Here is a 25,950-nt window from a genome sequence, read left to right on the forward strand (position 1 = left end):
AAAAAACATGCTATAATGGCAACTTGCAAAAAGCAAAATACATAGTCCGAAATGGATGCTTATTCTACCCTAAATGCTTTTTGGGGAATTTTGTCTGCATTGTGAATTTGAAGTGTTTTAAGAACATACTACATCAGTGACTCACCCCCTGAAGTGTACCTGAAATAAACCTTAAATGAGTCTAGCAATTATTGTATAGAATTCCAGAAAGACAACATATTTGTTATTCCTATTCCATCTTATTTAGGGTCACTGCTCAAAGTGTTACACTTGTGGAACCCCATGTGTTTTTAAGAAGCCTGAACAAGAAAGCCAGCCACTCTAGAAACAAAGAGCCACATGGCATTGGCCACAGCCCGGGACCTTCAATTTGTAAAAATATATACATATATATTTTTTTTTACAGGTAGCAAGGGAGACCTCAGGGGCCATAAGTGCAACCCCTGGCAACCTCTAAATGATGTCCCTGTTCCATGTGTAGGATAGTTCATTGAAAGAGGCATGGAGCTTGGGACGAGCCAGTTATGTAGGGTAAGCGATACATGGGACTGCAGATGCCCCAACCCTACAAGCCTTTCAGAGTCAAAAGCCTGTCAGGAAACTTCGTTCAGTGGGCTGATAAACCTGACAAACAGATCAATGTTTCACCTGTGAGTTCCAAAGCTGCCAATAGCTTGGTGAGCTCATGCATCTACATGACTTAGTTTTCCGGATGGTAAATGTTTAATGGTTGAGAAGTCACACATCTCATCAGTGCTACCATACTTGGCATTCAATGCAAGTAAAGCATTTACATGGAAACAAGTTCAGCATCTGCTGACAGGAAACACTAATTCTGCAATTTCCAGCCTAACTTCCAAGGAACCACCCCCTAATTTTCAAACTGAACTATATTTATGAATGGAAAATGTATTTTCAGCTTGTATCACTTATTATTGCCATGCCAAATTCCAAGTAAAAAGGAGAGGAACAGCAATTACGAACCTAGGAGACATAGGACAACAAAGGGCTGACGTTAGGGCAGACAGAACAGAGAACCTAGTGGAAAGGAGGGAGAGTCAGAGTAATACAATCCGAGAGAAAACGGAGGAATTAACACGAGTGAGAGGCCCTGGAGTTACAGCAATGGAGACAGCAAGACAGAAGAGAGAAAACAGCAATAATATAATTCCGAGACAAGATATGCAGAGCGATACAGAGCAAGAGACCACAAAAAGCAGCATGGAAACACTCAATAGTGAGAGATAGAGCAACAAAGTGGGGGACAGGGAAACAAAGTAGCAACAGGAAAGGTAGAGCCAAAATATGAGGAAGGCCACGAAACATAGGTAAAGAGGCAGCAACAGTCAGAGGGGAAAGGCATAGTAGTGATGCTGGTAGAGAAAGGGACTGTATTTATAAATCCCAAACTAGGTGGTATATGGTTCTGTAGCTATAGTAAATTATTACGAGGGCCTGTGTCCTAATGTCATAAAGATGCAGCTGGATAGCATATACCTACAAGTTATTGCGTGACAGAGCATTTTCAACAAGTGTAATACATTATTTGAAGCCAGATAACATGCAAAATACTATATTGTTTCTAGTATTTTCCAAATGTTTAACTTTATGCACACATTGGATGGATATCCAACACCTTTTACTCTCTTGCAAGGGTGAATGCTCATTTTATATCTCTTGAATTATAATTTACTCTTCAAATCTTAAAAAATAGAGAGTAAAATACTCCCACCTCAAAATCCTATCTGGAGCACTGGTTATAACCATCTGGGGTGGCAAGCGAGGCTGCATGTATAGCTGCATCACAGAGCCATATTTCAGTTAAACAAAAAATATTCAACTTGGAAGCGGCAATGAGATCACCTAGTTCAATAGCATGTAGGACTAAGGAACGAGAATTGAGGAAGGCGACCAAACAACTAGAGTTACAACAAGCTTCAATATTAATATACTTCAAATCATCTGTTTTGGCCATAGTGGAATTATTAATAAGGTCGTCATGTCCGTTATTCTCCATGCTGGAGAGATTCGACCCAAAAGAAGAAAAATTATCTATTTTTATAATTTTCTATTGGAAACCATGCTGAGCACCACACGCCTGTGTTGTTCAGGCAGAGGCCGGGAGTGCTACAGAGTGTGCTGATTTATTAGTTGAGGTTGTGCTAGTAGAAGAGACCGCATTTAAAATGCATCAAGGGCAGTGCAATCAGTATACGCAATGTGGGAGGAAGGAATCCATTGGAATCAATGCTATTGACATGCAACTGGCTTGTTCTATCTGAAGATTTGTGATATCTTTTGGCAAAATCAAATGACTCGATTATAGCGAACTGGCACATTCCGGGGGACACCACAAGTGTCTGCGCTGTGTTATGTTATGATGATGGGCTTTAATACTGCGCCCAATCACCACCGTAGTAGGAGTAGGTGGAGTGGTGTGCTGTGCCCACACCTAGGGTATTTAGACATTAGTAGGATGGAAGAAAGAAACTGAGCCAGGGAAAGATATGAAAATGGGAAAGCAGGATATAGATGCTACGAACACAGGGATGGAAGGTTGCTGGGCTTCGGGATGAAGTGTGATATAAAAAACATTTTTTTAATTGGGTTGTGTTTCCAAGGGCGATTTAGAGGATTGTAAGTTAGTACACAATGTAATGTTGGATCCATGAGAGGTTCAGGAGTATGCTGGGACAATCCTGGTAGCTTGGTGACTTATTTGCCTGGGTGTTTCTATACTGTGCCATTAAGGTACTGATAGGAGTTTCCAGCAATTGTAAAGCAACTAGATTTTCTGGTGTGACAATACTGGATGGTAACAGAATGATGGCCTAGGACTTTGGATCAGGGGGAGAGGGATGGGCTGTTCTTGTTCCAGGACTCTACCAACATGTGCATAGCAGCCCCCAGCGAGGAGGTATGCAACTTGGTACCAGACTTCCTTTGACACACAGGATGTCTGGAAAGAGGGCAGTTGCATCATGGCGCTGTTTGTGAAATGTAAAGAAATTTCACACAGTGGATTTGCGTAGTGGCTGATATGGGGCTTGGGCATATCTAGAAGTGCATTTCTCCTTGGTATACTGTGTAAACAATTGTGCTTTTGCAGCCATATGCTGACAGCTTGCACTAGAACCCTCAGATTTGAACTGCTGTTTGTCGATTTTTCTCCCTGTTCATGACTTAATGAAAACTACTGCTGTTCTGCACCATATAAAGTGGACTGAATTGCCTCCACATGGACCTCTGGTTCCACCATCATATCAGCCTAAAACATGTATGTTTATTCTACAATGTGTTGGAAAGATGTGCGATTTGTGACAGATGACCTCATTTTGTGACAGGTAGAGGTTTGCTACTTCTGTTTAACTTTTGGTGCAACACAATACCACAGACAAGCTGGACATCTCCAATGCACACAGCAGCTTCAGTACCGGTTATGAAATACCCACAAGTTCCACCCACCCCAAGCACATTTTGAAGCCCCCATGAGGTTGGGCATAGTGCCTGTAGAGACCTGTTCTCACCATTAATTACACTTATGATACAGCCAAATGTTTTAGCGTGGGAAACTGGGCCAAGGTGACCAAGGTGGTTGGGTTCCACCACCCGCTCTGTGATATAGGGCCCGGAGAAGGTAAAGGGAGTGTACTCCAGACTCCCCAGCTTAGGAAGAAACACTACCCCACCAGAACTCCAGGGCCCTCCGGACAAAGGGAACTGTTACCCTGAGATAGAGAGGTACACAGGAAGGGGTAAATACCAGGACTGGGACCAAGGAATTTTGGCCAGAAATGTGGGAAGCCATCTGTCAGTCAAGTGGGAGGCATACAGTCTTTGCTGGGAGAAGAAAGAAGGAAAATCCTTGACTCGCCCTTCTTCCTATGATCAGTTCCCCTAAAACATACGATGCTGGTCTTAAAAAGGATATTTTCTTTCTTTCTTTCTTTTTCTTTCTTTTTGTTATAATCCTTCAACACAAAAAATGTTTGTGGACAGAATAAGCCTTTGGGATCATGCCGAACATGACAGAACAGGATTTATGTAAGATGGCAACAAACCTTCTCTTGAGTCAGTCTCTGGAGATGAATCCCAGAAGACAGCATGGCAGTGAACATTGTGAGCATGTACTGTTGAACTTTGCAAATACCAGCTGACAATGCATTGATCACTGCAGTGAGTCCCACTTTCTCAATCACATTCTGGAAAGCACTGGGTGAATGGCGGGTGATTCTACACAAAGCCTGTAAAATATAAGTGACACAATTCAGGGGAGAGAGAACAGACTTATAAGAATGAATTTAATTCACAAACATTTTGTAAGTTGCAATTGAAGCATGTGCATACACACTTGTTTCAATTAGCTTAGCATGAAGGAGCAAGTGGTGACTTAATTTTACTTATTTGCATTCACAAACATAATCTTACTTGGTTCACGAGGTTGCAAAGATAACACTGTTTTAACATAAATTACTAAATTACTACAGTATATGCTCTTAGGAAAACAGTACAATGTGTTGAAGACCAGCATTTTAATAGGATTTTAGCCCCTAGCGAGAAAGCTTAGTGATAACAAGAAAAATTCAGTTTATTTATCATTTAAATGTATGTCATACTGGGGTAGTGTTCAGGAAATATACCAAGCTAAACATGTGTCATATGTGAGAGTTCTGTGATTTTTGCAGGGTGACAGAATCTGGAAACCATGTCTTCCATACACTGTGTCAATAGCATTCATTGAGCGTACCTCACCCTCCTACTCAGAATGTCATAATGGTGAATAAGCAATTATGTTCAATCCTGCAACTCGGGCCCTAATATTGATGAGACTGAGTCTGTGATCACAAAGAAATTGTGCCAACCAAACTTGCTAATTTTGATTTCCTCCAAATTTACTAATTTCAAATTGCCATATTTTCATGACCCGGTAACGTGGTGATGGAAAGTACCAGCGATATGAGCAGCTCTATGTAGCAATGGCCACATTTGCGGACTCGGGTCACACTTTTTTTTTTACTACGATCCACCTTTTTGGGGAAATAAAGACATTTTACAGAAAATGTGTCTGAGCACAACCCACAGACCTTCAGATCTGTGACTGGTGTTTGTAGGAAGAAATGGTCTATGCCATGTAGAGTACAGTTTTATTAAAGGTCTGATGTAATGTAAATGGCGTCAAGTATGTTGTGACCGGTGCGTTTACCAACTACTCTCTGTGAACACACTGTTGCTCTGAGAGGCCCGAAGTGTACTTTGTTACTGTGGATGGTGAGTGATGGGGTGTGGGACGCTCGGAAGCCTACAAATTGTTAACAGGTCAAAGGTACAGGTGTTGCTTTATTCTACATTTGGTGTCTATATGAAATGCCCATGTTCCTCCTCTAACTCAAACAATATGTTTGTAAGAATTATCATAAAGCAAGCTGGCAATACGGTCATAATGAATAAATTAGACTATATACACAATGTGATAAGTCAGAAATAGGAGACTGACAAGAAGATGTGTTTTGAACCAGAATGCTTTCATTAAAGAAAAGTTAAGCCTATTCAAACCGTACTTCTACGATGGGGTTCCCTATTCTCAAAAATAGCAAATGGGTGCTTGTCTGGATGTAGTAGAAAGAAACTCTGTCCTCTATCCAAACATATGCTACCATGACTTTTGCCCTACAAACAACCAATAAAAAAAGAATAACAAACTTTATCTTAGGATAGGATTACTTGCCCCTTAGGTTGATTAGTGGTGGCTGGTTTTCTGACCCCCACCAAAAAGCGTTCTCAATATATTCTCTGGCTCTAGGCCTACTATTGGAGTTCAAAATATTGCTCAGTCTTGCTCTTAGCTAAAGGTACTAGTTAGGCAATTCAAACAGTTCCATGTCTACCTGTCTCCCAGGATGTGTACTCCTCGTGGGAGTCAACAGGCTCTCCTCACCGGGGTCGGGGTTGGTTGGTATTCACAAAACATAAAATGTCTCTCAGCGTGGGGTCATTTGTGACTGGCAGCATTTTCTGTAATTCCCTTACTCACCCTAGCTTGGTGTTGGGAAGGAACCAGGGTCTTCCCAAACCCCCAAGCGCTTTAGAATTAGTTAAGACTTCTTTTAGATGCTACAATGGATTAGGGGGAAGGAGGGGCACTGGGGAGGCTCTCTCATGCAGATATAATCACATACACAGACATGGGCAGGCACTGAAGAAGGACATTGGCAGACACTGAAGAAGGCGGTTGTTGTTTAAATATAGGGTGCAATTAACTATTTGCTGAATACATTTGTAATGTAAGATCCTAGGCAGTGTAAAAATCTGAAATGCTATAGAAGAGTCAAGCTCCTTCCCAGAAGGAATGTGGCTTGTACCAAAATGAACTACAGGCTTCCGCGGTGTTCGCCATTAAGGCTAGCACTGGCAGAGCACACAAAGTGACTCAGCAGATGTCTACTGTCCGTCAAGAGTCCATGCAGGCTAAACATGGGATTTACATGCTCGATGCACAAAATGCCGAAATGGGACATATTATGAGTGTTAATGGTGGGGGGAACCTACAGGGCTCAAATAACATGAGTAGAATAGTAGAATGAGTGGAATATGGATAGAATGAATGAGCATTGTTTATAAATGTTTGGGTTTTCCTGGGGCTAGGCCTCAAGGTTTGTGAAGGTCTGCAGAGCAGCAGTGTGTTTGTATGCAAGGAAGCCAAATGTAGAGCAGCATGTTCTGACAGAAACCGCTGACAATGAAGAAAGGAAGGCTTTGGAGCATCCCTTGCATGGAAGAAGGAAGGATTGGGATGAAGCCATAGCCAGTATCCAGTGACGCAACTACAGCAAGACCGGACTATATAAACTCCTGCCTTGTACCACTGGGCCAGGAGAAAGGAACAGATGAGGGAAAGGAGAAAACCATTCAGGCAGATTAAACTTGTTATCCTTACAAGATAGACTCTTGGCCTTATTTCCCTATAGGAGTGTATTTACACTGGTGTGAGCATAATCCGGGCCACTCTTACAAGTGGTGACGTTCCCGACGTGATCTCAGTTTGCCCCGTTGTTAGGAAAGATTTCCATTTCATGTGTAATTTTCCCTCCAGCTGTGAACCCTCCAACTTTCTGCTGATGTCTAAACACCATAGTCTGACTTTACCAGAGGAGCACAGCCTTCTGCTGCACTCCCCTGGGCTTTTCGCTCACTTTTAATGGGGAAACTTACATGCCCTTCAAGACAATCAGTACTGGGAGACTTTGTTTCCCTTAGTCCATGTCGCAACTTTTCTGCAACATGTAACAAGTGTACAATGTACATTACTGTACAGTGCACTTGGGTTTAGTCATTTCCAAAGGCCCTAGATACTCTTGAAGGATTATTTAAGGAGAAGTGCAGATGTGCCTTGGACAGGGCTGGTGGCAGCTTATCATTTCGCATATTTTTAACCCTTTCTTACCAGGTAAACCGCGATTACCGCATTTGGCATGGTTAGGTGGCCTGGCTCTAAAATGGCCACGCCACGAGGTTCTTTGTCCTGTCCTCGGGCCATCTTTTCCCTTCACCTTCCACAGGTCTAGCCGACCCGGGTCAGTCCTTCTTTGGGCATGCGTTTTCCCACGAAGCGCCAAGCTTTTGCGGGCTTCTGCATTCCTTGTGTGCACGCCCCCAGGATGTAGGCTGGAACATCTGGTCCCAATACACATCCTGGGTGCTAGAGAGTCTTGAGTGCTGAGAAATGTCCATGTTTGGTCCATATATGATATGTCTGTATGTGACCAGATCTCTCCCATTGGGTCCTCTTCGTTTTGGCGCAAAGGAGATTCTGGATATCAGAAGGCCCCAAACACCCATACCACATCGATCTCTGGAGTTCTCACTGAATGAAGGATAGGATCCAAGTATCCTGAAACTAAGAAGGCGAGTCGAGGAACCGCTGGTGACCCGCTGAAAGGTTTGGCACCCTGAGCCTGCTGTCGACCCGCTGGACCCCTCTGCATCTGATCGTCCTAGAAGGTCTGTGAAGGAGCTTCGACCCACTGGAATAGTGGGACCTACTATTCTCGGCACCTTCCTCTTAACCTGCAAGTAAGCCTCTTCGGAAGTGTCCCTGGGCCATCCAGTGGACTGACCAGCTTGCGCAGAGGTTGGGCTCTGATACCACTGCCGTTTTGAGGTGGTCCTTGAAACTTGGCACATCGCAAGCTTTGTGTTTACAGCACTCTCACACCGGATTTCGTACACTTGGCGTTCCCAGGTCTGGAGTAAAGTGAGTGCGCCCAAACCGGAGTTTACACGGTTGCCGTGTCGCTCAGCCGTGGTGACGACTTTTGCAAGTTCATTGCAGCTGTGGTCCTCTGTGCCCTGAAGCCTACTACAATGGAACTGGCCTGATCCATCCACCAGGAGCAGAGAAATCGCCTCTGTCCCATAGGGGAATCAACGCTGTAAATTTGTCGCTGAAAGCCGCAGAGCCGTGAGATTGCCGCATTTGAACCTGTAACCGAAGTGGACTCGACTGCCGGAGTTTGGTCCGCATTGTGCCGGGGCTCGGTGAGTAATTGCAACCCTAACCAGTGGCCCCTAGCGCATCCATCCATTTTAACGCACAAGTGGCCCCTGAGGGCCCCTCTCCTTTCCACTGCTAGTGCTAACTAGCAAACTATTCCCAGCTCATGGAACCTCCTCGAATAGTGAGAACCTATTCTTCATCACCTCACCTACCTTCCTGAGCTGCTACAGACCCTTGAAGGGACCCCGTTTTACCCATTTGAACTACTGCGAGTGCAAGTACATTTGAGCAATCGGCTCCACTCTTCTCAGGGATTGGACTGCCTCTTAGGTAGGAGTGTGTTGGATGCAGAAGGGACTAAAGACTATTTGCACTGCCTGTTTGCTTCCCCTTTTAGGTTGTGGACCCATTTCGTGCATTGCCTTTAGACCCAATTGGTCTTGTATATATGTATTTAGATAGGATTGTGTTGGCTTAAAAGTTTTACTGTGATTTGATTTGTGTGTTGAACCCCAAAGGCTTTGAAATAAATGTATTTGTATTTTTAAAACATATACACCTGACTGGGAGTGATTTGTAAGTGTCCTTTGCTCTGTGTGCTCATTCAGGTCTTTCAGTCACCCTCACCCCTCCCGAGACCTAGTCTTGACTGCCGCCATAGCTACCTTGATTGGTCTGGCTTGTCCGGAAGGTTACCCTTTTCGAAGAAACAAGGCTGGCCTTCTGAACCTCTGCCCACCAGGTCAGAGATCAGAAATTGTCTTAACTCCCGTACTTTGCGAAGGCCCAGGCCTAGTCACCAGGAAGGAGTCACGCCCATCTACAGCGACCGGTCCCCTAAATCAAAAAACACGTCTTTTCCTGAGTGGTTTTAGTAGGAGCCATTTTAAAAGAAATCATCTCTACTCACTGAAGCAGGGCCGGGCTCCAGAAAGAAAGACAGGCCAGTAGTGGCACTTTGTAAATGAGGAAACTCGAGTGAACAGGCACACGTGAGTATATTCTTGTAAGACTAAGACATAACAAGGGGACATTTATGTATGACAGTATGTTAGTATGAATGGATGAAATACGAGGTCAATAGATTGAATAGGACTTTTGGTGACGTATTAAGGAACAGATTGAATAGGACCTTTGGTGATGTGTTATGGTATAGATTAGATAGGATTTCAGGTGATGTGTTAAGGTATAGATTGGATAGGAGGTGGGTTATGTATTGAAATTGTCGCATATTTTGGTTTTTCTACTTGTTATAATGGAAAAAGGGAACCTCAGTGCATAATGACTGAGAGGAAAGGGATCCTCACCGGATACTCTGCGGGTAAGGGATAAGGGATCCTCAGCCATAATAGGTTGAGAAGGTAGTGCCACACGTTATTCTTTTAGGACGATAAAAGCAATGGGATCCTCAGCATATAAAAAAGCTAGGAAGGTGGTACTACAAGGACATAAGGGGAAAAAAAGTAGTGGCTCGGTATAAGGAATGGGCCTGGATTATTTTTTGTATATTTTCTCTTGCTGTTTTTTGTGGTAAAAAAAAAAGAAGGAAGGTGGATGAGTCGTGGTGTGTGTGTGTGTGTATGTGTGTGTGAAAACAAAGTGAAAAACAATAAAGGGGCGTGGGGGGAAAAAGTGGGTTGATCTGTATTTTTGTGCAACAAGCAGCAGCGTGCGTAGCATAGCAGTAAGATCTAAGTGAAGAATTAGGGACGCGCGCAACATTTTGGAGGAAGAAACCCCAATAAAACACATGCATAGGGTCCTGCCACTGAATTCTGACAGGATAGATAAATATCATAAACAATGGGTATAGGAAACAAAGGAAGGGGGGGGTGTCCCGCTCCTGGCCAGAGCAAGCCACCCATAACAGAAACATGCTAGAAAAAATGTCCATCTTTATAGCAGGAAAATATAAGGGGAAAAAATTCCAAAAAAGAAAAGAGATTCTAGATCTCTGGCGATTATTTGAGGATACGGAAGATGAAAAAGAGATCCATTTTAAGGGGATATACCCTGTAATGTCTAAACCTACAGTAGGGTATACAAATTCAGTCTATAAGCCTCCAGTGGTAGAGTGAGTGTCAACAACAGGATTAGCAACTAGGGGGGGAGGGTCAAGACCTTATCCACCTCCACCTCCAAATAACCCATCCACAAGCGCTGACATGCTCGTAGCATCAGTGCACTCAGGGGGTTCACAAGCAGATATAAACACTGAGTTAAGAGCATTGTGGGAAAGATTAGTCAGGTTACAAGAACCTGAAAAAGTATCAGCAGAAATAAGGATACCGGTGCAGAAAATAGGGTATTGTATTGGAAGTCAGGAGATTTTTTGGTTAGACACAACTGTGGGGCAATAAGAAATGTTTGTGTCGAAAAAACGATGATGGGGAGAGGGTATGGACGGTCCTTGGACAAGAAGTACAACAAGCAAGGGAAAATGAATGGGAAGATCAAGGTGGCAGAAATAATGAAGAGGCAGGGCAAGAAAGAGATCAAGGAGAGGAGGCGGCGAGAAACCCATCCCCGCCAAAAGAGACAGTGAGAAGGGATAGACCAAGAAGTAGATCCGATTTAATGGTGGTAGTACAAGGTCAGAAAAATACTGGAAAAGGGGTTGAATAGAAAATAAACCTGCAGATGCCTCTGATACGTAAAGGAGTAGGCATAACGCAGCATGGGCCATAGCCTCAAATGGACAAAAATAATTTGATTAAAGCTCTCCTCCAGTTTACAGCCGGAGCCAGTACATGGATCTATGAAAATGAAAAACAAACATCAGGGGTAGCTTTAGCACTAGGAGACCTTGAGAGTTTACTGGTCGCCATAGTTGGGGACCAAACTGGGGGCATATGGCCATATGGCTGGGTACCCTGGGTTAAGTCTTGCAGATAATGAACATGATGGAGCAGCCTTTAATGAAGTAAGGGCAAGGGTATGGAACGCCCTACGAAAGATGTACCCAGATACCCCTTATTTACATTCTTTAATGCAGTGCACGATGGATGATGATGAGGACCCAGTTAGGTTTATTCTTAAGTTACAGGAAATGTGGAGAGTTGAGACAGGAGGACAATGGGACCACTCTTACAATGTTTCCATTTTATCGTAAAGAGGGGATTACCAAAAGAGGTCCAGAAGGCAGACAAAATTGTGGGAGTTGAAGACAAAGGGTGGGCAGAGATACAAAGTATAATAGTCCAACATTGTAAGAGAATCAAGGAGCGGGACAGGGAGACAGCCCAGAAGCAGCAAACGGACAAGGCAAAAATAGTGGAAAAGAAACTAAATAAGGTGGTCATCCAAGCACCGGTGACGGCACCAGCTCAGGGGGAAAAGACAGGAGACACTCAACAAATTGTGCATGCCACAATTGCGGCACTATGGGACGAAGATGGACAGGGACAATGCGGTGGGAGGGCCAGTACCCCAAACCACAGTGGCAGTATGAAAGAGCACCAAGGGGAAAAGGAGGATTTCGAGGAGCAAGAGCAGGAGGCTTTGGGGGGATTGGGCCCCGGGAGGAGGATTGGGAACATCACAGTGCTGGTATTGCGGGAGATGGGGGATTTTCGCAAGGGAATGCAGGAACAGGCCTGGGATGGGATTTAATTATGGGCCATCACCTCCAGGGCATGGATTCCAAGAGCCTCAAGGAATGGGACACCTGCAATTTGGGCAAGGGCGTCAAAATCAGTTCCCTTATGGGGCTGGCAGGCAAGGGCAATGTGGGCAACCACTGCATCATGGTTAGGGAACACAATTTAACAGGATGACAGGGGGAACAGGTGCCCGTTCCAAGTAGTTACAATGGCGGCGTCAACCCTTTTCTCCCTGGGTCAAATACATATTCTGATTAGGACAGCCCACAGCAAGCACTCACATGTCCAATCCTATTGACAACCGCACACCCTGAAGAGGAGCCCTTGTAGAGGCGGAAATAGAAAACCAGCAATTTATATTTATGGTAGATTCAGGTGCAACTAAAACATGGATTAAGGAGGGGAACTTTCCCTTATCAGATAAAACTCTTGACACGCAGGGATTCTCTGGGGCTATTTCTACGGTTCCATATACTGAGGAGCTGGATATAAAAGTGGGAGGGAAGGTAGTACGAGCCCCTTTGTTATATTCAGAGAGTTCCCCCGTTAACTTGTTGGGCAGGGATCTGCTCAGTAAAGTAAATTGAACTATATCATTCACAGATCAAGGGGTAGTATGTTCCACTCCAGGGATATGTGTAGCTCGACCAATGGTAATAATCAATGCAATGGCAAGGGAGTCAGTAGTGGGTGGGGTTCCTGTGGTCCCCGACATATTTGTCTATGTTATCAAGGTACTAGTAAAAGCAGTGTCTCAAATCGTGACAGAATGTTGGCGAGTGCCCACAGATTTTATTTTCTGACCCATGGTGCCACCTGAGCTGGTGGCAGGGACAATATTGTCATTAGATTTACAAAGACTAGCAGTATCAGACAAAAGAGTAGTCTTGATTGGAACGGATCAGGACGGGTGCGAGTGGCGCACAGTACTATGTGCAGACCTGGCAGTACAAGTGAAGCAAATAACAGATGAGTTATTAGAGGACAGTGGGCAAAATGGGGAGATCATTTTGGAAATCTGCATCCCCTGTGATATCATGGTGCAGTATAGGAGGTACAGTGCCCCCTGATGGCAGCGGTGACCCTGTCTATTTTTTGAGGAGGACATGCAATATGTGTCAGCACAATTATGGACTATTTGTTGGGTTACTGAAAGACGTGACCCTGGTACAGATTACATTGAAGTCAGGAGCAGTACTCCCGAGGGTGCGGCAGTACCTGTTGTCAAGGGAAGCATAGGAAGGGATAAAAGGCACTATTCAGACTATATTAGAGCAAGGGATCATTGTGCCATCCACGTCCCTGTGTAATACGGCCATATACCCAGTGAAGAAAGCAACAGGGGGTAGTTGGAGGATGATCCAGGATCTACGTTCTCTTAATGACGTGGTGCAGAAGTAGTTTCCGGTAGTTCAAAATCCGACGACAATCCTATGTAGCATTCCCAAGACAGCAACGCACTTCACAGTGATGGATGTGAAGAATGTGCTCTTCTCAATCACACTTCACCCGGATTCATCGCATCTAACTGCGTTTATGCATGGTCAACAGCGCTTCGTGCACACGAGTTTGCCTCAAGGGTACTGCGAAAGTCCAACTATTTTCAATAGAGTACTGCATGCCGACTTGGGAAATATTCAGGTGCCTAGAACAATCATCCAGTATGTGGATGATCTGCTAGTATGTAGTGAAAATGAACAACAGTGTAGGAGGGATTCTGTTGCATTATTGCAATTGCTGGCTCGCAAAGGGTACAAGGCAGATAAAACGAAGCTACAATACTGCCAACAGGAGGTACTATACTTGGGGAAACATATTTCTGCAAACGAGAACAAACTTTTACCAGATAGGGTGGTGGCAGTACGCGCCACACCTAGGCCCAGTAATGTCGTCGCGCTCTGAAACACTTGTGTACGAGCACGATAGAAATAAAATATCAATCAATCAATCAAGGAAATGCAGCAATGTTTGAGCTTATATAATTATTATAGGGCATGGATCCTAGACTATGGAACCACACAAGGCTGCTGTTACAAGTATCAGAGAAGTAAAGAAGACAAAAAATTGTAAATTCGAATGGACTGAAGAAATGAATAGACAATTTGAGGACTTGAGAGAAGCTACTTGTATGGCCCCTCTTTTAGCAACTCTGGATTATACACAGGAGTTTTATTTATTTTCCCACTCTGATGGACGGCTCATGACAGCAGTATTGATCCAAAAGAGCACAATTTGCTTATTATAGTGGGATGCTCAACTCAGTCATGCAGGGACAGTTAGCATGCAAACAAGCACTCGCAGCGGCTGCATTTGCGATAGCGAAAAGTTCCATGATTGTCATGGAGTGGGTGCTCTGTTACATTGTTTGTGGAACATTAACTATTTGCTATTTTGGAAAGATCTAAATCGACCTTGCAAAGATTATAATATCCAAAACTCATATTCATATAGTAAGGTGTAGGATGGTGAATCCCGCCCCATTTTTGACAGAGGAATCCACTGATGATGACCTGAAAACACATGACTGTGCTACATACGAGGGTGAAGAGGAAGGTAAATCCAAAGCTAGAGACAGTGCATTGACAGAAGGGGAGATACTATAGGTTGATGGGTCATCAACAATTGACCAGGAGATGGGACGGAGGCATACAGGGGCGGCAGTGGTGCACAGTAAAAGGGGGGAGCATGAAGTTCTGATCATGAAAAGATTACCTATGCATTATTCAGCTCAGGCAGCGGAACTTGTTGCTCTTATTGAGGCATTGAGAACCTTCCATGGGCAGAGTGTCACTATCTACTCAGACTCAGCATATGTCACGACAACAGTGCATGTGTGTCTGTCTTGGTGGAAGAGGGGAGGGTTTCGGAGGGCAGATGGCTCTCCAGTGCAGCATGCAAGGCTGTTGGTAGAACTGATTGAAGCCTTACCATGGCCCTCCGCTGTGGCAGTGGTCAAATGCGCTGCCCATACTAATGCCATGGATGAAATCTCTAAGGCGGTCACATTGCAGCCTATCTTCCAGATACAATATTAACCGTATGTATAGTGACCACCCCTGTAGAAAGCAAGACCATAGTTCCATTCACAGCATTGCCCATATCACAGATTATAGAGTTGCAAAGCAAAACGCCTCATGATGAAAAGGAGCTATGGTTGTGCAGGGGATGCAAACATTCTCCCACTGATGATTGTGGAGGCAGGAGAGTTCTGGGAAGGTGGCGATGCCCCAGGAATTAATTACTCTCTGTGGCAATTAAGCAACTTCATTTCCCCTCCCCACAGCTCCAAACAACATGTTGTGGCAGATATATTCAGGAAGACTGGTTTGTACCAAACCTCCAGGAGAGAATTTCAGAAAAAGCAATACACTGTCTGGCATGCCAAAGTTTCAGCACAGGAATGACATTACGGACATTAAGCGGTACATTACCTCGCCCTATGGGGTTGTTCCGTGTACTGCATATAGATTATGCATATATGGGGGAAAGGTGCAATGGATATAGGTACCTTATTGTGGTGGTTTGCCCCTTTTCAAGGTGGGTGGAGGCAGGGCCATGTCCACACCCAGATGCGAAGTGTGCAGCACGGTTCCTGGTTAGAGAGGTGTTTCCACGATGGGGCATATGCGAAGTATTGAGATCAGATAATGGCACACATTTCTTTAATGCGTTATTTCAGCATGTCGCAGCGCTATTGGGCATAAAACATCGAATGTGCTTAATTTATCACCCTCAGGCTAATGGTGTTGTGGAGAGGATCAATGGGCTTTTGAAGAGTAAACTATCAAAATTGTGTTCCACGTTGCAGAAAAACTGGGTACACTGTTTGCCCTTGACCCGCTTCAGTTTACGCACACAGCCTAGTAAGGACCACCATTTGACACCACATGAAATAGTCACAAGCAGGCGCACGCAAACTCCCATATCCCCTGTGAGGAAGAGTCAGATGCACATCAAGCCGCGACAGTACTAGGAGAGGAATTTAGGGACTATTTAACAGCACTAACATGTGCTATCAAATATATCTCTCGACAGATTGCGCCACTCAGGAGTGAAGCACAGGATACACCGGAAGGGACAGCAACTGCAAACATATCTGCCACAACTGGACAATTAGTACCTGGGGAACTGATCTACATAAGAAAACTTTGTGTGTCGATGGAACAATCCCAGGTTTCAAGGTTCATATGAGGTGGTGTTCTGTACGCCTCCCGCCGTCCGCGTGAAGAAGTTACGATATTGGGTGCATCTCTCGGATGTTCCAAAGAGCACCGGAGACAAGGCAAAGCTCCATTGAAAGAGTAAGGACATAATCAAAGAAGAGGTTTAGTAAAGGATCCATGCCAGGGTGGTGTGCAGTGACACACGTCTGATTTTTCTTTTTTCTTTCTTTTCTTTTTTCATTTATTATTGTTCTTAAATTTTTAAAATTTTTATTTTTCACATTTTGAAGGTCCAGAACCCGGTCGGCCCTGGTGGGGAAAGGACCTTTTTTCTCCTCTCCAGGGATAAGCAAGGATGCCTGACCACCGTGTTCAAACCTTTCTGTTATGTAGTAATTGTATCTAGAAATTATGCATTATCTATTTTTGGTATTATATTGTTTTGTGTGACACTGGTTGTGGTTGTTGGAGTGTATTGAAAGTATGTCTGTTATATGGGGTGCCCATATAAAAGGGGGATGGACAGTTGGAAAATAATACTAGTATGAATATATCTATGATAAAAAGAAATGTTTTAAAGTCTCACTTTTTGCCGGCCACCCCTACAGGTTTTATTAGACGAATAAAACGGGAAGTACGAATGCCGTCTGATTTATATAAGGGGTCGGGCTCTGACGCCATCTTTGACATTCAGTACTCAGAATCATCCAACAGCTGGTACTCTGATATGCGTACTGCAGGAAGAAATGTGATAAATGAAAGCTGTTACGAGTGTGCACTTATTCCAGATGCGTCAGGGGCTCCTAGGGTTTTAGTTCCACATCCAGTCCCAATTACAGAGGCACAATGCCTGGTACATCTTGCACTATGTAGGATAAAGGACACATCCCAAGCACACATCGTGCAGTTGAGGAGCATTGATCTAGACCCAGTGCTACGCAATGGCAGTATGAAATACAGCAAGTGTCTACAAGCACCATATTTTTCCTTGGGAGGTCACTCACATGTCAACAACAAACCACAGTGACGTGCCTGGCAGATGGACTGATCGAGTAAAGCAAAGAAACTATTTTATTTATTTATATAGCGCACAAAACCCAGAGGTATCTAGGCGCAGGAAGTAATTACAACATGCAGAAACTTACAGAGGTAATTAAAACGCAAGCAAAGTGCAGAGAATTCAAAGTGAGAACCTTCATGAAGCCTAACCCCATGTGGCAGGGCGGCTGGCACAGAGATGCAAAAGTGAATCAAGTGGGCACATTCATGGAGCCTAACCCCATGTTGCAGGGCGGCTGGCACAGAGATGCAAAAGTCAATCAAGTGGGCACATTCATGGAGCCTATAGTAGCCCAAGTAGAGACTATGTGTGCGCAAATATGGTCGCAATACATCACAAGGATGACATGGATTGCAACAATGGAGAAGCCAGTGGGAATACACAGAGACATGGGCTATGAACTTTGTTTTAGCAATAAAAGGACAGTTCCTGTTAACGCAAACAGGTATGGCAGCGGTGCTGGATTACTACTGGGTTTATGGCCGACAAGCTTACACTATCCTGGAGGGGGAAGTGTTCACTGGCCACCCTGCACTCAGTACTACAAGTAATCCCGGAAGAACACCTGAAGGGAAAATAAAGGCCTGTCAAGGTGCCAACACCCACCTCCAGCACCTAAAGAAGCAGAAAGAAACTTGCACATCACACAAGAATTTCTTATGCTGCCAGAAAAGGAGCGATTTCAACAGCTGGGAAGAAAGAAGAGATCAAACTATGTCTCGAAAGGCTCTTCCACACTGCTCAGAGGAATACCCAAGTTTCGACTTTTTAGCTCAGAATAGACTTTTTCATTTCTTTTGGCTCCTGGGGTACAAGCAGCTGCTAACGCCAAGTGGGTTCAGATCATCCGATGGGAGCTAGGCCAGCTGGCCAATGACACAGAGAATGGGTTCAACGCCATCAAAGTAGAGCTCCGTGTATTAAGACGATGCAAAACCGCTACATGCTGGATCTGTTAACAGCCATAGAAGGAGGAGTGTGTAAAAGGTTGGGAAGCAGCTACTGCAATTTTGTACCCCCGGAGGATGCTGAGAATGGGTCACTATCCCACGTCATTGAGGCAGTGCACGATCTAGGTGTCCAAATGAAGAAAGAAGGTGGAGTTCAGAACACTGATTGGCTATCGCTTGCCTTTGATTGGGTCCTGTCATGGCTGGGGGCAGCAGTAAAAATACTGGTGCCTTTTACGGTATTCTTTTTGGTCCTCTTCTGCACATGCCAATTGGGTCTCCGGTGTTGTGCCAATATAGTTCCGAATAGTGCAAAAATGATGGTATCAGTTGGGGAATTTGAAACACCTTGCCATACAATAAACAGCGAAACTCAAACTGATATTTCTGGGGTTGTAGATATGTCAGGGGGGAGGAGTTTGTTACTGTAGAAGTAATGAAAGGGGGGGAAGACTGGGAAGGAACCAGGGTCCTCCTGCACCCCCAAGTGCTTTAGAATTAGGCAAGACTTCTTATAGGTGCTACAATGGATTAGGGTGAAGGTGGGGCACTGGGAAGGCTCTCTCAAGCAGATATAATCACATACACAGACATGAGTAGGCACTGAAGAAGAACATGGGGAGACACTGAAGAAGAACATGCGCAGACACTGAAGAAGGCAGTTATTGTTTAATTATATGGTGCAATTAACCATTAGCTGAATACATTTGTAATGTAAGATCCTAGACAAGCAACCCTTACATTGATTTGTGGGACTTCTTATCCCCTTGTGAAGTATTTTGTCTCTTGGACTGGCCTGGGCTACCCAGATCTTCAGCCACTCTTTGTTGATCCATTTCTCACCCCCTTGTGGTTTATTTGGATTCTAAGGCTGTTGTGTGCTATATACCTTTCCCAGGCCTGCTTTACTGCTCAGCTTTATCACCCCCTCGTGGGGGTCTTAGGATTCTCATCCCAGCATGGCCTGTGGGCTTTCTCTGTCTGGCATAGGCTCTGTTGTTGTAACGCTCACCTGGTTCCCCCGGAGGCGCAGGTCTTGATCTGGCGAGGATACCGTCTTCAGTGTTAGGCGCAAGGTTCGTTTTGCTCCCGGACTGGGCCCCCTTCCTACCGACAGTTTAAGCTGAAGAGTGAGATGTCTGCAAGGGTAAACCAAGGTATTAGTGTTTGGAAGGTTGGGAAAGTTCCTTGCCCCTCTCGCCCTTTCTTTCCCCGTGGAACTGGATTGTTATTGCGCTTACCTTATATAGGTAATTGCCGGGCTCTCCATCCTGCGTCTTGTGCAGGGGCGCCGGGTCCAGTTGCTTCACTGGATGCGAGATCTGCCTCTTGATAGCAGAGGATTTGCTAAGAGCGAAGACGCCGTTAATGCACGAGCGTGCCTCGTAAGTACTAAAGTTCCTTTTAGATTGTTCTCTTCTCGTTCAAAAGTCTTAAGTCTTTAAAGTCTATGTCTTTTCCCTTTTTAGATGCTGTGGCGATGAAGATTATCCTTCTAATGGCACGTAAGTAGAAAGACTATTCTAGCGCTGTAGAATGCACCGTAATGTCTCTTTTGTCTTTGCAGGTGCCGAAATGCAGCGCGAGCTGAGTTGGTATGGGCGTAACACAGGTAAGCAGGCTCTGTGGTTAAATATTCCTGACCGAAGTTCTTTCTCTTTGCAGATGTCGGATGCCGAAAGAGAAAGGCAGAAAAAGGCGCTTCGGATGCTGCCACTGGATTAGGTAAGTAGATTCGCTGCCCTTGCTTTAGCCTAACCTGTGTCCTTGTCTTGCAGGAGCTGCAGAATACTGAAGAAGACTGAAGGTTGGATTCCAGCAGGTTATTTAGTATTCACAGGATCTGGAGCTGGAGGTTTCCTGGAGCTGACACGGTGAGCGTCCTGCTGCAGATGCAGAATAACGCGAAGCACGTGAAACCAATCGGGTGTGGTTTAAATAGCCTTCTGTAGTGCTTAGGCGTCTTCTTCCACGGCCCCACCCAGGTAAGAAAAGAGTTCCAGATTTCTAGAAGAGTTCCTGTGTTCTTCTTCCAGGGAGTGGCTCCTGCTCCACCCAGACAGAAAAGTAGTCCCAGGCAGAGAAGGATCAGAAGACAAGTTAGCTGGTAAGTAAGCAGCATGGTCTGCTACAGGTAGGTCCACCAAGCACTCTTACCTAATATGAGATATGAGCCCGGCGCTTCCAGTGCCGGGACCGGTCACCATCATGAGCCTGGCGCCACTGACGCCAGGACAAGGTCCAAAAGGTCCCAATCGGGACTGGCTGGTTCCTGGGATCAGAGTTATGGGCCTGCTTCCAAGGTCGTGGGGCAAGTCCTGACCCCTTGGAAGCAGGGATCATGACAGCTGTGGCCTCACGGCCGCCACCCACTCCTTGTATGATGCTATCGGCTTTCAAGCGGTGGTGCCGGTTATGGGAGGTGGTCTCTCTGGCCAGCGTGAACCTGCTCTTTTGATTTTGCTCTGCTATGCACGGTTATGTCTCTTGCATTGGTTCCTCCCTTCCTGGACTGACATTACTTCGGTGTCGGATAGGCAGGATGCTGGCACGCCCTTTCTGATCTTTGCTTCCTCCATCCTCGGGCTCCACGCCTTCATTGAAGAGTTTGCATTGCATGGGTTTCCTTGGTGTCCACCGACCATCCACTGCCCTGTGGTTCTTCCTCCAGGCCCCTCTTGTGAGGGAGACACTTCCTCTTTTGTGCAGCTGCGCAGACTGGCGATTCTCACTCTCAGGCTGGTTTTCTCGCGTCTCAGCCCCGGGATCTTTATGTTCCTCCATAGAACGTGTTGGGAGAATCCATTGGTTCTGATCTTCATGTAAGGGCGGCAACAAATACAGGTTAGAAATCAAGCCATCCACTTGTAAACGGCCCTATACATAACTGCCCTGTTCAATTCCAATATAACCAACAAACATTTGGGATTCTGAAGTAAATGGAGGTGGAATAAAACCCTTACTTGGTAATTCCTTGTTCCCAAAGAGGGTCACCCCAAGTGGCATCCCGCTTGCCCTGTTCCCTCGGGGGTGTTAAGCGTAGCAGGCCCATCTCCCTAGTACCAAAGGGGGTGGCTCCACGTTGGGGAGAAGGGACAAAATCTCTGGATTTGTCGCAACACACACACAGGATTAGAGCATGTAAGCACACCAGGATGGTATAAAACAGTTGACTTCAACATTTTGCTTACAGTATATATACAACAATGGGTAGAAAATGGTACTTTAACACAAGAAGAGAGACTGTCCCACTAGGTACCCAATACCGTTATCCCAACAATGTATTCTTTACCTAAGGTTCATAAGACTTTATTGAAATTACCTTCAAAGACAACCAAGTGGAATCAATTTCATTACAGACCCGCTTCAGAATGTATTGACTTCCATCTGAAGCTTTACGTGAAATCATTAACATAATTTATGAGGGATTCTATGAATGTTCTGAAAATGTTACATGAGTTTAGATGAATCGAACAGTATTGGCTAGTAACATTGAATAGCCCTATATACTTTAATTGATCACAAATCTAGCTAAAAATGCAGGTGCTCATTATTATGAAACAGAATCTGCATCATACTATCAAGAGAAACAGGTGATTTTGGAAATGTTCGACTTTGCTTTAAAAATAAATATTAAATATTGTGTGTGTGTATATATATATATATATATATATATATATGTAAACACATGGAGGATAGAAAAAACCTGCACTCCATGCAGGAGGTCAGTGAATCCCAACGAATGAAAAAAAACTCGAATCCAGATAAGTGGAAAAGTCGAGTTTAATGAATGGTAAAAAAATACAAAATAAATGGCAAAACCACACAACAAGCGATACAGGACGCCTAGGCAGTGTCCTTAACGACGCGTTTCGCGCTTCCCTGAGCGCTTGATCACGTATATATATATAAAATCAAAAATCCACGTTTAGCCAAAGATCTCTGCGCTCTACCTCTATCAAATAGCTGGTGCTACCGGGCTACAGCTTGGCTAAGCGGACAACATTTCAAAAATGTATCAAACTACAAACTCCAGCCAAAGAGATGTTTAAGGCTGAGAATCTCATAGCGCAATAATGCCCAAGCACTCAAGAGAACAGGATCGAAGACGAATCTGGGACACCTGGAAGATTCCTAAGGCTAGAAGATGCTCTTCCTCGGCACGGGATTAGTACCTAGGCAGGCGAAGTGGCAGAGTTTATTGGCTTTACTCGACGATTCCCTGAGGATGGATCCCCTTTGAAAGAAGGAGCCACTGGGATGCTGAGTCCAAGAATAAAAAGGAACCAAAGTCTTTCTGAAATGCAGCAGTTTGGCTCTTCGCGGTGCTCTCCTTTGGTCGAAGATTTCTCAGACTGTAGAAGTCCTGTGAAGATGAAACTTGCTGTGGGCTCTCTTAAAGGCTTGGCAGATTAATGTAAGACCCCTGGGACCCTTCAATGACTTCTAGCGGCAACAGGTGCATAGGTCCCTTTTGATGTCGGGTTTCGGAATATCCCGTTTTTTTCCTACTGTCGGTTCTTCGGTGCTGCAGCCGCAGCACAGACCTCTGGACGGCTTCTGGTGACCTGGACTTGACCACTGGAGTAGACCTCGGACCCTCACCATGTCTGGACCCTCGGGATGTCTTTGTTAGCTTCTGGTGGCAGGAAACCCACTGACTGACCTTCCACTGCACCCAACGACTCTGGGCTCTCTCTGGCGGGGAAAAGCGATCACTGGTGACAGCAATGGTGTTCTTTCAAATGTTCAGTTTGGAACTTTCGCAGATCTGGGTGTCCAGCAGCACTATACCAGGGTACGCCCTGTTCTGGGCGGTAGACATCAACGGGTTCCAGCGGTCATGAAACCCACCTCCAGACACCAATGGACTTCTCTGGCTTGAGATGTCCGGCACTCCTCTTCTGGACATCAAAGACCCCTTCTCCGGATGGCAGGCACACAGGACTGTCTTCCAGGATACTTCGATTAAGAGCAGCAGCTTTACAGGATGGAACCTCTTAGCGAGGGGAGAGGTCTCCTTTGCAGGTCCTCTCTGGATCAGTCCTTGAGACATGACAGCTTTAGGTTTACACTGTAGAAATGCAGCAGCAGACTTCTCCAACTGGGCTTAAAGGAAGAGCTTCTTCTTGCTTCAGCTTCAACGTCATTTTATGAACAAATTGGTAAGTGAGAGGTCTCCAGATATACACATCTGTCCCTCATTCACTGTGGCTGAGCCAGGCTTAGTCAGTCGATCACACAGAAGGGCATTCATGCAGGCAGGCAGACAGCCAATCAGGCTCACAGGCATTCAAGGTCATTCACTCTACCCAGACACCCATAACAAAGAATGTGGATTGGGGCAAGTACCCAGCCTTTCAGCACACTACACTGCATTCATGTCAGTTTCAGCAAGGGCTGTCTCATTCATTGTGTCACACACACAGAAACCAGAGACCCACAACAGAGAATGTGAGTTGACTCCCAACTCCATTCACACAGGTCCCACCCCTAGGGTGTACCCATAACACACAACACCTGCGATGTCTCCAGTCAGCCTGACAGGAGGCAGCCCCCTAGCCATACATGGTATTTCCACCCAACAGCCATTCAGGAGGAAGGGACAGAGTCAGGGCTTCCCAGGACTTTGGGAAACAAGGTAAAAGGCATTAGAAACCAAGAGGCCACAGTGGCCATCTTGCCTTTGTGAAGGAATCCATTGATTCCTATGGCAGGGCCTGGGCATCTCATAAATGAAGCCACTGCCAAGTCAGCATGTAGCTGCCACCAACCTATACCCTGCTCTGTGGGCAACACACAGGTACCAGAAAACACACAAAGGGTAAAAGGGTCTACCCCCACCCATGGGTGTCATAAGGGTATCCATTGGGCGTTATTCGCCCAAAAATAAAATTAACAGCTGCACTGTCAGAGGTCCAGGCTGGACCTCAGTGGCAGAAAACAAAGAAAACACACACACAGAAGTGGTAGGACAAGGACAGGAGAACCTGTCCTCCAGAAGGCATTGTCAGTATCACACAAACCATGCTCCTTATAGCAAAGGAGGTCTTCTGGAAGTCGATAAGAATCTCCTTGACTGATGACTGGTGGACACGTATGTGGTCTGTGATGGCAGTGGAGTGGAAGTGGCCTACTTTTCAGACAATGAGGTCCAACGATTGTTTGGGAGATGGGGCTGCTTCTTATTTTATGCACATACTCACAATAAGGACTATAGCGTAGCTAATTGGATTGTAGGAACGCTGTGTATTTATTCCTGTGTACTTCCCTGCAGCTGCTTATCTCCCTACAGCACTGCGAGCAGTTGGAGCTCTTGCTGTACCTGGAGATTGGAATCGCTTCCTGGAGGAGGCAGGGACTAGCACTGTCACGTGCATGATCACGTGACCATCGGCGAGGCATAAAGCGCCGGCACAACCACCCTTGCGGCGTTAAGCCCTGGAAGCAGTAAGGGCTGGAGCCGCTGTTGTGCTGTTTGGCTGTGACCTGTGAGTAACTTGAACTTGGGTCTAGTGCTGCATAATTCACTTTCTAGCATCTTTTCAGCTCTAAGGGTTTGGGGTGGAGAGTCGGACTCTGGCAGCTCCACAAGCTGTCGGGCGTTCCCTACCCTGAGCGCTCCTCTTCGCTCCTTTGACGATTGTGGCTATTCCTAAAATCAATATATTTTGACTATGTAATGACTAAGAACATTATCAATTCTAGTTCATAATACATCTGTTTTTATTATTCTTTTGGGGGGGCTGCATAGATCCATTTCCTTTTGTATTTTTAATCCAAGAGTGTTTTTTGGGACAATTGTTATTTTTGCCTGAGGTCGCCTCTGGGGTTTTTTTTTTTTTAGTGCAATATTTTTAGATCGCAGTGCTCATAATTTTATCGACTGTTGTGTACCTTGTTTTTGTGTATTTTAAGGAAAAATTAATCACTGTAACTCAGGTCTACTTTTAGCTTAACCCAGTATTGTTATTTTCTTAAGTCCCCTGTATTTCCCTCCTGGGTCTTGGTTCTCTCTGAATGACTCGTAAGGGACTGCGAAGTCTCACTGGCTTCGACTCCGTCTGCTCTTGGTAATTTACCCTCTTTTTCATCAGTTACTACTCTGTTAGATGCTCTCTCCCCGGCTATACTGGGGAATTTACATCATGTTCCAGTAGATGCCCCATATAACCCTTTACTTCTCAAAACCCTGGCCCAGGCTCAAATTCATGTCAGCGATAGGTCTGAGGTACTCAATGCTATGGGTATTATTCCACGTAATAGAGCTTGCAATAGCTGTATCTTTAATGGAACTCATGATATCTCGATAGATACACAGGAAGAACGTCTAGCAGCTACCTTAGCCTCTAATCTTGCGGAAGTTGCTACTCTTCAAAAGGATAAGGGCCATTTGAATTACTCTAACAACAATATGGTTAATATTGTTCTTTCAACACCTGCCCACCCTCATCCCAGGACGCCTATATTATCTGTCAAAGCGGCTGACTCTGTAGCTAATGCCTCTGCATTACCAATGGTGACGGTCAATGGGAACATTGTTTCTCTTCCCACTGAACCTTCGCCAGAGGTTAATTCCGCAGCTAGGGGCATTAATCATACTTCAACTATTCATGTTAATCTGTCTACTAATGTGGCTGGAACTCCATACACTCCTACAGGGAAGTATATACCTATTTTG

The 25,950-nt window shown here is 45.1% G+C and overlaps 1 protein-coding gene across 2 annotated transcripts in view; it reads right to left on the reverse strand.

The window, feature by feature from the left end:
- Positions 1 to 25,950, reverse strand: part of ULK4 (unc-51 like kinase 4) — a 2,742,936-nt gene that overhangs the window by 1,690,858 nt on the left and 1,026,128 nt on the right. For both annotated transcript variants that reach the window (XM_069648276.1, XM_069648275.1), the window contains exon 21: positions 4,062 to 4,244. In XM_069648276.1, the coding sequence (XP_069504377.1) occupies positions 4,062 to 4,244 (183 nt within the window). The remainder of the gene's footprint in view (positions 1 to 4,061; positions 4,245 to 25,950) is intronic.

The sequence above is a fragment of the Ambystoma mexicanum genome, chromosome 2q (assembly GCF_040938575.1).
Source record: "Ambystoma mexicanum isolate Mex_15411 chromosome 2q, UKY_AmexF1_1, whole genome shotgun sequence".
Taxonomy (NCBI): domain Eukaryota; kingdom Metazoa; phylum Chordata; class Amphibia; order Caudata; family Ambystomatidae; genus Ambystoma; species Ambystoma mexicanum.